We start from the raw sequence: 13,485 nt of genomic DNA, 5'->3' as shown, positions 1-13,485 counted from the left end.
TGCGCTGCTGGCTCCAGGCCCAGAAGCAGAAGCAACAGCTATACAGAAACTGTTCAACTTGTTTCTACAATTGTGAAAGTCCCTATAATAAATTTCATATTTTGTATCATTCCTAGTGGTTCTATTTCTCTGACTGAACTCTGGCTGATGGAAGAACCTTCCTGTGGCGAAAGATTTTTCAGATGTGCCGTGAGTGCTAATGTGCGTTGTTCCAAATGTGGAAGTTGACAGAGGTGGGGACAGCTGTTCAATGCCAGCAGAGCTATGACTGTGCTTGAGAACTGAGTTGTGGATGTTGTCGATGAAGTGCTGATGGTGGGACAAGATGTAGTTGGCAGTGAACTTTTGACTGTCCTAGTGGTGACAGGCAGTAGGAAGGTGTTGTCAAAGGATAAGAAGAGAAGAAAGAGTTTGTTTCAGTCGTTAATGTTCTCTAATTGGTAACCAGCGATTGTAGGAGAAGAGAGGATTGTGAGTACAGGTGGCGTCCTGGTGGGGTGTATGTGCATAGAAACGACACTCATAAAAATAAGTGTAGTCTTCATGGTGCCACTTTGTTCTTGAACTTGGGCAAGGAGATGATGATGCCCGTCAATATTGTCAGCATATTGGTGGCAAGGGGAGAAATGGTGTTAGACAAAACCATAAAGATTTTAAAAGAATATCTTCATGACCTCAAGGTAAGAAAGAATTTCTTACACAAAACATAAAAAGCACTAGTCAGAAAGATAAAGATTAATAAACTTGACCATATTTAAATTAAGAAATTTTCCTGAACAAACAACCCAAAAAAAAGCCACATAGAGAAAATCCCTTCAACATATAAACAAAAAAGACTAGTTAACACAACATATGGAATTCCTACACATCGAAAGGAAAAAGACAACCCGATAAAAAAGTGGACAAAGGACTTTGTAGGCTCCTCACAAAAGAGGAAAATCCGAATGGCTAGGAAGCATATGCATACTTGCTTAATTCCTTAGTAATCAGAGACAAATTAAAATTAAAATTATAGCGAGATACTAGTTTACCACTGACCAGATTGGCAAAAATGTTCAAGTCTGGAAACACCAAGTGTTGGCAAGAATATGAAGCAACAGGAATTCTCCTGTACCGTTGGCGAGGTATAAATTGGCGTCAGTATTTTGGAAAACAGTCTGGCATCATTTAGCACAGTCGAGGATGCACACACCCGATCACAGCCCTGCTGTCCTGTGGTTAAGATTCGGCGCTCACCGCCACCGTGGCCTGAGTTTGTTTCCTGGTCAGGGAACAGCTGCGTGTTGCTGTGATGCCGGGTATTTCAAATACCAGCAGGGTCACCCACCATCCAGCCCAGACTAAGACAGGCTAGGAAGAAAGACCTGGCCACCCACTTCCGAAAAAATGGGCCGTGAAAACCGTAGGAACAGCAGTGGAGCGTTGGCTGATACAGCACCAGAAGGTGAGAGGACGGGGCAAAAATCTCAGGGTCTTAATTCTGTGGAGAAATAAAAGCACGTTTCTCCCTCAAGTCTGATAGAGCATGGAGGGTCAAAGTTCTTAAGGGCCAGGCCACACATGGTGGTTTCCCTAAAAAAGGAGAGCCTGGGGACAGTGGCAGCCCCCATCCTAGAGACCTGCTCAGATTAAAGAGATTCAGGCTTGTCATGTGGGGCCGTCCTTAGGAAAGAAAACGCAGGTTTCGACTATAAAGGGCAAGAAAGGCCTCCCAAGGGCTTCCCACTTGTAGTGAGTGAGCTGGCTGGACAACGGGTCCATTCAGCCACTCACTGTGGAACAGCTAGGCTTCCAGGGCAGACTGAAGAGCGGCAGCAGCGGCTGTGGTCAGGGCAGTTAGGGGACACTGATTTGCAGAAGGGTCCTGCGAAAGGTTGAGAATCCTGGCCCTTTATGAGTTTCCTCCAGTGAGAACCCAACAGATTACCCTCATCTATACCTCATCCTGCTGGTTCCAGAAGCCCGGGTGGACCCGAGAGCTCATACCACCTCCCAGCAGGCTGATGGAAATCCCTTTTCCAGCCAAGAAGCACAGAGTCGTTCCCAGCCCCAATCGTAGGATTGCCCGCAGCGTGTGAACAGAGGCCTGGCCAGCCAGCGCTGGCCTTGAGCTCTGAGTGTCGGGAGTGGGAGCAGAAGGCTGCACGCTGGATTGTGTCAGCAATGGGAGAAATCCAGCCCCCTCGGGGAAAAAAGACAGATACAGTTGTGTTTTGTCTTACTATAAGAGAAATGCATTCGCATTGCCAAAAAAAATGTGAGGAAAAGTTATAAAGAAGAAAATGTAAATCACCTATAAAGCCATATACATCACTCAGCATGAGTCACTGTTGCAATTCTGGTTCATCTCTTCATACTTTTATCTATGCGAATAGATTTTTTTCCTGTAAAATGGGATAACAGCTAACTTACTCCTTTGCCATTTTCACTTAATTATATGTCATGGGCATTTTTTTACTCTTTTTTTATTGTGCAAAATATACGTAACATAAAATTTATCATTTTAACTATAACCTGCATTTTAACCATACCACGCAGTGGCATTAAGTCCATTCACAATGTGGTGCAACCATCACCACCATCCATTTCCAGAACTTTTTCATCACCCCAAGTGGAAACTCTACCCATTAAACACTGACTCTCCATCCCCCGCCGTGCGGCACCCGCCCCCCGCCCGCCAGCCCCTGGTAACCTCTAATCTACTTTCTATCTCTATGAATGTGCCAACTCTTTCTCTGTGAATTCCACCTCACGATAGTGGAATCATACACTTATTGTCCTTTTGTGACCGGCTTATTGTACTTAGTATAATGTCCTCAAGTTTCTTCCATGTTCTAGTATGTGTCAGAACTTCCTTCCTTTTAGGCTGAATAATATCCCATTGTGTCTTTAACCAGGTTTTGTTTATTCCTTCATAAGCTGATGGACATTTGGGTTGTTTCCACCCCTGGCTGTCGTGAGTAGTGCTGCTATGAACATGGGTGTGCAAATATCTGTTGAAGTTCCTGCTTTCAACATCTCTCTTGTTTCCAGCATGAAGCAGGGTCAGCAAGAGTCACCCAAAGCACTGAGAGGGACAGGCGCTAAAGCCTCGTCTCTCCTGCAGTTTGGGTTTGGGGTTTTTTTCACTTAGAATATGTTTCGGGCACCTCTGTATGTCACTGTAGCCGTGGCAGACTGTTCCTAATGTGGACACCTCACAGCTTCTGGAAGCAGGCCGACTCAGTGGACGTTTGGGTCATTTCCTCTGTTGCACTAATACAAACAATGAGGCAATACACTTTCCTATTTACATCTCTTGGCAAAGGGGCCAACAATATTTTTTTAGTTTTAAGAAATATTCCCAAGTTTACCTCAAATTGCCATTTCTCCACATTCTTGCCAAAGCTATGTGGTAGGTTCCAGAGGCTTGTCCAGAACCTGGCAACTGGGACTTTGCCAAAGAACATAGGAATTGGGACACCAAACCTTAAACGACGATTATTAACGCAACACTTGTCTAGCAAGAACAGGTAGACAAGACGGGAAGTGACTAGATGGCTGACTGTTTTTGACACTCCACATACACACAGACACACAGACACGAGCCTCCTTAGAAATGCTGAAGTTGTGATGCTCACCCGGGGGCCAATATGACTATTCCCTCCTCTGGGGCACAGATTAGGTACACACACTGCCCACAGGGGACCCATAGCTGCCCCTTCCCCACCCAGCAAGCTTCTAAGTGCTTCTCTATAGATGGAAGGATTCATAAAGGCACCTCTTAGTGAGGCTCATGGCTGTGACCCCCTTGAGGGGTCTCCACCTCTTGTCCCTGCACAGGGTGGAATCTTGAGTTCCCCATCTTTACTCATCAAACGAGCTAGCTGGCCAGGAAATCTCAATGCTGACAGACGCTCTGGGATCCCATCGTGTGGAGCTAATGATGGGTGGGCTCTGAGGAGGCCTGGCACGGACATTGGTAAATGTGGCCACAAAAGCCAGACGCTGGCCTGACAAGGACAATGAAATCACAAATGGATCATCCTCCTTGCCACCTCCACACACCACACCCATGTTCTTAGTGCAAGAGAGAAAAGAAGATCAAGGAAAATATTTGGATTTAAGCATATTCTACTTCTTTTTTTCCTTTCCTGATGGCCAAAATGTGCACAGCCAAGACTCCAATTTGTCCCCCACTATCAACTTCTCCCTTCTTCCTTCCTCACTGAATTTTGGTAGGAAACATGATCACCCAGCCAGGAGATTATTCCCCAGGCTCTCTTGCAGTTAGATGCGGCCATGGACTCAGGCCAAAAAGACATCAGTGAAAGTGATGTGTGCATCCTCTGGGTCACGTCCTCAAAAAGGAAGCTGTTTCTGTTCACTTCCTCTTTCTCTTTTACTGCTGGCTGGAGCATGGTGATAACCAAGATTGTGACATTCCCAGATAAAGAGAAACTGAGAGAATTTGTCGCTAGTAGGTCTGTCCTACAGAAAAACAATACAGGCAGTCTTTCAGGCTGAAATGAAAGGACTCTAGACAGTAACTCAAATTACACGAAGAAATAAAAAGCCCCAGTTAAGGTACCTACATAGGTCAATATAAAAGACAGTATAAATTTATATTTTGTTTGTGACTCTTTTCTTCTTCTACATGATTTAAATGACAACTGCATAAAGTAATAATTATAAATCTATGTTGATGAGCATAGAACATATAAAGGTGTATTTGTATAAGCATAAGAGCACAAACACTAAAATTCATATGGAAATTCAAGGGACCCAGAATAACAAAAACAATCTTAAAAAAAATAATAACAAAGTTGGAGGACTCATAGTTCTCAGTTTCAAACTTTACTACAAAGCTGTAGTAGTCAACACTGTGTGGTACTGGCATAAGGATAAATATATAGATCAATAAAAAAGACCTGAGAGTCCAGAAATAAACCCTTACATTTATGGTCAATTGATTTTCAACAAGGGTACCAAGAAAAGTCGACAGAGAAAGAATACTTCTTTCAACAATATCTTGATAGGACATTATCAAGAAAGTGAAAAGATGATCCACAAATTGGAAGAAAATATTCGCACATCAGATATCTGATAAGTGCTAGTATCTGGTATACACAAAGAACACTTACAACTCAACAATAAAAAAAATAAAGCAGGGGCTGGCCCCGTGGCCGAGTGGTTAAGATTGTGCGCTCCACCACAGGCGGCCCAGTATTTCGTTGGTTCGAATCCTGGGCGCGGACATGCACTGCTCATCAAACCATGCTGAGGCAGCGTCCCACATGCCACAACTAGAAGGACCCACAATGAAGAATATACAACTAGGTATTGGGGGGCTTTGGGGAGAAAAAGGAAAAAAAATAAAATCTTTAAAAAAAAAAAAGCACTGAATTTTAAAATAGGGAAAGGATTTAAATAGACCTTTCTTCAAAGGAGATACACAAATAGCCAATAAGCACATGAAAAGATGCTCAACATCATCAGTTATTAGGGAAATGCAAATTGAAATCACATAATACTACTTCACACCCACTAGGATGGCTATAATCAAAGAGATGGACAATAACCAGTGCTGGCGAGGATAGGGAGAAATTAGAATTGTCATCCATTGCTGACATGAACGTAAAATGGTTCAGTTGATGTAGAAAAGAATTTGGCAGTTTCTCAAAGAGTTAAATACACAGTTACCACATGACTTAGCAATTCCACCCCTAAACATATATCCAAGAGAATTTAAAACATGTGTCCACACAAACACTTGTACATGAACGCTCATAGCAGCATTATTTATAACAGCCAAAAAGTGGAACCCAGTCAAAATGTCCAGCATTTGATGAATGGATAAATAAAATGTGGTATAGCCATACAATGGAATATTACTCAGCCAAAAAGAAACGAAGTTCTGATACACGCTACAGCATGGATAAACCTTGGAAACATATGCTAAGTGAAAGAAGGCAAACACGAAGGCCATATATTGTGTGATTCCATTTGTACGGAAAGTCCAGAATAGGCAAATCGATAGAGATAGAAAGATAGTTGTGATGGCTGCACGACTTTGTAAATATGCTAAAAGCCACTCAATTGTACACTTGAAAAGGGTGAATTTTATACTATATCTCAATCAATAAATGTAAAAAAAAACCTAGAAAATATTGCTCTCATGAGCCCTTTTTGAAAGGAAAAAATACTAAAAGAAAAAGTTCAGTCAACCAAGAGATGAATGGAAAAACTATTGACTCTGATCATTGAGTCTCTCTAAGTGATAACATAAGATTACAAACAATATGAGGACTGTGGTTAAAAGACAACGTGGGGGTCGGCCCAGTGGCGTCGTGGTTAAGTTCAGTTCACACACTCTGCTTCCTCGGCCCGGGGTTCACAGGTTTGGATCCCGGGGGAGGACCTAGCTCTGCTCATCAGACTACGCTGATGAGTGTATCAGGCGGCGTCCTGCATACAAAATAGAGGAAGATGGGCACAGATGTTAGCTCAGGGCCAGTCTTCCTCACACACACACGAGAAAGACAATGTGTGCGTTATAAAACCTAACAACCTAAAAATAATACGTATCGTGAATTGAGAGGGGAGCAGGGGAAGAAGACAGGAGGATGTTCAAGTATGCTGATATCCTCACGTTTTACAGCTGGGGCTTTATAGATATTTAAGCTGATCAATCAAGTAATAAACTTATAAAAATATTTAACAGTACCAAGGTCAATAAGAAAGATATTAAAATCAAATCATGGAGGGGGAGAGGAAGACAGAAGAAAGAAAGTATGTTGATCTCATTATTGCTCCTAGCAGGGAATCAGTTCCTAAAGAAATAGAATTACACATCTAGTATTAGTTATATATTCTATAACAGTAGCCACTAGTAAGAAAATTTAAACATCCTGAATTATCAGAAGAAACATACACAAAAGAAAGCAGAGTCCACACAACGAAGGCGTTTTTAAGTTATAAAACAGAAAGCACAGGGAAAAAATATGAGAAAAAAACCCAACACAGCTGTCTTATAAATAAAAGAAAATGAGCTAAGCTCACCTACTTTTTTAAGACTTCAACATTGACACACAAAGGGAAACCCAACTCTGCTGTATACAAAAAGTCACATCAAAGACAAAGGGATTCAGAAAGGTTCCAAATGAAACGAGAGCCAAAATTTACTAGGCAGATGCAAACAAGAAGAGAGCAAGGGTCATAATATTTATTTATTCTTTTAAAAAAATTCTTTTATTCCTCAATTCCTTTCTATCAGTTTTGATTATTTTTCTTTGGACTGCCTGCCAGGCATTCAAGGATAATGATGCTAGCCATCTGTCTGCCAGCACTCTGTGCCTGGCAATTAGAGCACAGTGTTTTGAAAATAGCAAAGATCCAGTATGTTGATTCACACACATAGTTGCAACGCAAAAGACTGCCAGAAAAATCCAAGGACTGAAGTATATCCTGGTTACAATTCTCCCATTTAAATTACATTGAGATGTAACATAATACTGTACAATTTCATTTTTAATCTTATTTGCCATGCCTTAGAATCATTTCTAAATTAAAAATCAAACAACTCTGGAAATTTACACAATGTTATAAGACAATACGACCTCAATAAAATAATTTTTTAAAAAAATTAAACAGAAACCCCACAGAAGAACATTTGTTTAGCATTGCTCTGGTAACCTGTGCAACTTGTGTGCAAGTGTAGAAATTGCTAACCTGCACCTACAATTTTATATTTTAAGATGCTTCCATCTGTTGCTCACCTCAGATTAAATGAAACCCGAAATAAGCATACAGTTAAAATATGCCAAGTTTCCCCACCCAAAATGAGATCACAGAGTAAGCCACAAAATGCATAAAGTATCAAATCCAAACATTTTAATTAATTGTTATATTTAGCAGAAAGAGAGGTGGCAAATTCTAAGGGTTTCTAGTCAACTAAGTTTTGACTCATTAAAATTTGTTCTATTTTACTGTTTAAATTATCTTACAGTAAAATTGATTTTCTGCTGTCCAGTGCAATGAATTTTAACACGTGCATAGATTCATGCAGCCACCACCACAATCAGGACACAAAACAGTTCTATCGGTCCCAAAGCCTCCCTCATGCTCTCTCATTATCGTCGCCCCGTCCTCCTACGCCAACTTCTGAAAACTACTGATCTGTCCGCTGTCCCTGTCCTTCTGTCTCTTTGAGGATGTCATCTAAATGGGTCTTTTGAGATTGGCTGCTCTCATTCAGAATACTGCCTTTGAGATGCGTCCTAGTTACTGGTGTATCCATAGCTCATTCCTCTTCATTGCTGACTATTATTCCATGGGTGGATGTACCACAGTTTGTTTATTCATTCACCACTGCATGGACATTTGGATTATTTCCAATTTGTGGCCTTTCTGTATGAACTGAAATTTTCACATCTGTAAGTGTAAATACCCAGGAGAGTGATTGCTGAGTAATAAGGTGAGTGTATGTTTACTTGGTAAGAAACTTCCAAGCTGTTCTCCAGAGTGGCTGTGGCATTTTGCACTCCCAGCAGCAAGGCACAGGAGTTCTCTTTGCTCTGCATCCCCATCACCACTTTACCAAGTGTCAGGACTTTTTCCATTTCAGCCACTCTCATAGGTGTGTAACGGTATTTCATTGGGGCTTTAGTTTGCATTTCCTTAATGACTGACGATGTCAAACATCTTTTGACATTCTTATTTACCATCTGTATCCTCTTTGGTGAAGTGTCTGTTCAAACCTTTTACTCATTTTTTAATTGGGTTGTTTGTTTTCTTATGGTTGAATTTTGAGAGTTCTTTATATATTCTGAATACAAGTCCCTTGTCAGATATGTGATTTGTAAATATTTTCTCCCATTTTATAGTTTGTCATTTCATTCTCTTAACTGTGTCTCTCACTGAGCGAAAGTTTTTAATTTTGACAAAGGCAAATTTATCAATTTTTGTCTTCTATGGATTGTGGTTTGGGTATCACAAAAGACGCTTTTTAATGACAGGATGTACAATTCACAATGAAGACATGACAGTTATGACTATCTATGCACCAATTTGCAAAGCATCAACATTTTTATATCTAAACCTATACAAAATATAAGAAGAAATAGATAGAAACAGATGAGTAATAAAAAACTTTAATTCATCTCTCTCAGCCCATGATAAATCAAATGGCCAAAAAAGAAATGAATATAGAAAGGGTTTCATAGAACACAAAAAGCCTAAATAACACAGTGAGGCCAATCTAATTGATCAATATAGCGAATTCTGTATCCTGCAAACAGAGAATAGATCACTTTTGCAGGTCCAATGGGACAGTCACAAACTTTACCATGCATCAGACCAGAAGAGAAAACACATTCCCAAAAGAAGAATTATACAGTATTTCATTAGTTCTAAGGTATATGTTTTTTTCACCTGTTGATGTCTCTAAAGTGTGTCCATCTTACAATTGACTGTGTCTTACATTTGTCATTGGCAACACCTTTTTTCTTTCTTAGTGGCATTCAAATAATATAGTGATACTTATTAATTGCAAAGGGAAAAATTGTAACTTTACAGTTGAGAAATCTGGCAGACACCTCCCTAACCAAGTGAATAAGTCATAGCAACATCCTGTACCTCCTGAAATGATGTACCGTGAAGGGCACAAGGTCACTTCTGCAGTATTCTGGCCAAAAGTAGGTAACCTTAATTTACTGATGAGGAAATATCAGACAAACATAAACTGAGGGACATTCTACAAAGTAACGGGCCAGTGTTCTTCAAATGTGTCCAGGTCATGAAAGACCAAGAAAGACTGAGGAACCGTCTAAACTGGAGGAGCTTCAGGAGACACGACAACTCAATAGACTATGTGGTCCTGGACAGGCTCTTGCAGCAAAAATAGGACAGTAATAAAACAACTGGCAAAAGTTGAATGAGGTCTGTAGATTTTTCCACAGTATTGTATCAGTGTTCATTTCCTAGTTTTGATTATTGTACTCTGTTGATGTAAGATGTTAACCTTAGGGAAGCTGGACGAAGATATATAGGAACTCTCTCTGCTATTTTTGCAACATTTCTGTAAACCTGAAACTATTTCAAAAGAAAAAGCTAAAAATTTTCTCAATTTAAAAATAAAATAATGACACATCTGACAACTATAATATCTTAGATTCAATGAAATACGGCAGTGCGAAAAACATTCTCTCATCAGAATTCAATAAACCTAGAAATTAGTAGCGAATCCATTAAAAAATAAACCCTATCACTTGGAAATTAAAAACTCTTTCTTAAAAAGTCTTGAGACAAAGAGGAGGTATAAACCAAAATTACAGAACATCTAGAAAACAGAAATAATAAAAAGAATACAGCTAAATACAATGCTCATAGGAAAATTCATAGCATTAATTATATCAATAAATAAGAAAGAATGAAAATAAATTAAACATACAACTCCAGAAGTTCTGAAACACTAAAATAAACCTAAGAAAAGCAGAAGGAAGAAGTTAATAAAGATAGAAGCAGAACTTAAGAAATTGGAAAACAGAAAAATGGGGGCCGTTAAACACATGAAAAGATGCTCAAACTCACTCATAATAAGAGAAATGCAAATTAAGCTTTACAGAAACACCATTCACCTCTTAAATAAGCTACGATCTTTTTAATAAAATTGTGACAGGCTGTATTGGCAATACTCTAGGCAACCAGTAACTTCATAGATTACTGGAAATAATGACCCAGAAACACAAGTCTAAGAATATATTTGTATATACAGGATATACTTGCAACACTGCAAAATGGTTCATGTACAAGGTTTGTAACGGCAAGGAACTGAAAGCAATTTAAATGTCCCGTAGTGGAGGATGAATTAAATTGTGTTACATCCATGCAATGTAAAGTATGCAGCTTTTCATTAAAAAGAAAGAAAATTTAAAAAATGAAGAAGTCTGTATATCAGTTTGGAATTATCCCTAAGATAATTGTTAGGTTAAAAAAAAAAGTCAAAGTGCAGAAGGAGAGTGTGTATAGGATGCTACAATTTACAGACAAATGCGAGTTGGGGGCAGAAGAGTATCTGTTGCTAATAAACGCCACACGACCAACAGAACCTTTGTTCTAGGGATAAGAACTGGGTGCCTCGGGCTTCACACTTTATAGCTTTTGAATTTTACAAATTCGTGAACTGTTCAAATAACACTGACCTGTGACTTGAGACCCACCTCTTTTCATTTCCTGGACTCTAGAAGTTAATTTTCTGGAAGTTACAGAAGAGCTGAGTGGCTGCGAAGCACATCAAGCCCATCGCAGGCCGGAGTTCTCCTCCAAAGTCCAGGGCCTCTACTGTTACCAGGCGATGAAAGTAAGCAAAAGGTGTGTCAGCTTCCAGGCTGTAAAGTTGTCAAGCTAATAGGGCGTTACCCCATTGGAGTGTCGTGAGAATTCAACGAGATGACGTAGAGAGAGCGTTCAGGCCAGTGGCTGGCAAACAGGCCCCCAGGAAATGCCAATGTGGAAGTAACTCTGCATCTGGGCATCTCACCAACTCCACCCTGATGTCCCCGATATTGCGGACATTCACCTCAGGGCTCAGCTGTCTACAGGACCACTGGCCACCCAGCCAACCTGGCAGCCAGCCTGCACTGTCCCAGGCAAGGTGCGGGGTCCCAGACAGGCCCTCCCAGCCTCTGCACCACTCCTGTGTCCCATGCTTGGTGACTATGGAACCACAGCCAGGTTCAACGGAGGAACTCTGCTTTGGAATGGTTCTCATGGGCTGGCTGACACCTGCAGGGCAGCCCGGGGCAGCTGGGAACGTTTTCAGGAGCTCTCTGGGCGTCAAACATAAACAGTACCTAGTGCGACCTTGCCAGCTGTTCCCAAGAGATCATCCAAGATACACTGCTAACATCTAAACTAAAACCAGCACCGGGGTTGGCTGGAGCCAAGCTGGTGTGAAACCAGGATCTGAGCAGGCAGCCTGTCGGCATGCCAGGGACCCTGTCAGGTGGGTGCTGAGTCATACTCCAGGATGCTGAGTTCCTACAGGGTTCTGACACCACGGCAGATGAATGATAACAAGGCCTAAATAAATCCCTGTGAATTAAATTACGAATTTCACTCGCTCCAGAACCATTACAGTCCAGGGGCGGAAATCAACAGAGAAGGATACTGTTGTCTATACTTAATCAAACAGAGTGCAAGGATGTGAAACCCCCCCTCCACCCTACCCCCAGCTAGAAAGGGGGTGAGAATAAGCAAAGGATATTTGATGAATTGCATGGGGATTACTGTAAACTGGTTCAATATTTAGCAGAATTGGGGGCGGGGGGGTGGTAGAATGAGACTATCCAGAGACAGGGTAAAAATTGTGAAATGCTCAAAACTAGCAAAAGAGAAAAAGGTGCAAACAGGATGGACAAATGAGTCTGAGGAGGAATCATGTGAAATGGTGTCACTTGGATTAAGTAGGAATTTTAGGCCAACCTTCAGAAAGGGTCACAGGAAGGGGTAAGGAGCGGAGAGGAAAGTCCCGGGCATGGCTCAGGCTCCCAACGCTGCAGGTCAACGAGCCCGCTTTATGGGATTTGGGGCAGTGGCCTCAGCAGGCGCCCTCCAGCCTTAGGTGGGGGCAGCCCCCGAGGTCACCCTTGACCTGAACCACTGCCCGTGCCCTGCTCTGCGCACCGGGATGGTGGGAGCACCCATGTCAGGCAGGCTGCGCGGTCAGGGCAGGGCCGCCGCATCCTGGACCCCGGTGCCACCCTCCGCATCACCGCGCTCCCGAGCTTCCGCCTGGGCCGCCCCACCTCCGCGAGCGCGCGACGAAGACGCTCAGCGCCACCACCCGCAGCAGCAGCGGCCGCAGCAGCGCCGAGGCTCCCGCCCAGCGCCCTCCAGCGGACGGCCACCGCAGCACGACCCGAGAACCAATGCGTGTCCGTGCAGAAGCAGCTGGGGGGAGCCCAGGTCACAAGACACAGAAATTGGAAGCAGGAGGCGTCATCCCTGAGTTGCAACATTTTAGAAATGTGTTTCAGCCCTGCGCTGACAGCGGCAAAGGAAGGCATCACGTGGTGTGATGGACAACGGGCTAGCCCCCAGCATCTGCTCCCTCTTCTTCCTCAGTCTTAGGACAGCCAAATTTTAGGTAAGTACACAGTTATCCAGAACAAAGACTACATCTCTGAACCTCCTGCATAGCTAGTGATGACCTGAGGATTAAGTTCTGGCCAGTGGGCTCTAAGCCGAAGCGCTGTGTGTGTGATTTCCAAGAAATGTCCCTCAAAGGAGGAGCGATGCCCTTCTTCAATCCTACCTCCTTCCTGCTGGCTGGAATGCAGATGCGATGGCTGATGCTCCAGCAACCATGTTACACCATGCAGTGGGAGCTACGTGCTGAAGACAGTTAACTAACAAAAATTCTGTCTAAAGGAAGCTGGTCCCTGACATCGAGGGCACCCTGCCAACCCTGCATGGCCTACTTCTGGGTTTCTTGAGTGTAAGATT

The 13,485-nt window shown here is 42.3% G+C and overlaps 1 protein-coding gene across 1 annotated transcript in view; it reads right to left on the bottom strand.

The window, feature by feature from the left end:
- The window catches only part of LOC100630790 (mucin-3B), a 97,078-nt gene that overhangs the window by 83,013 nt on the left and 580 nt on the right, over positions 1-13,485 (bottom strand). The window contains exon 2 of the mRNA XM_070232571.1: positions 12,786-12,930. Coding sequence (XP_070088672.1) covers positions 12,786-12,930 — 145 coding nt within the window. The remainder of the gene's footprint in view (positions 1-12,785; positions 12,931-13,485) is intronic.

Source organism: Equus caballus, chromosome 13 (assembly GCF_041296265.1).
Source record: "Equus caballus isolate H_3958 breed thoroughbred chromosome 13, TB-T2T, whole genome shotgun sequence".
NCBI lineage: Eukaryota > Metazoa > Chordata > Mammalia > Perissodactyla > Equidae > Equus > Equus caballus.
This window is presented reverse-complemented; position numbering and strand designations above follow the sequence as displayed.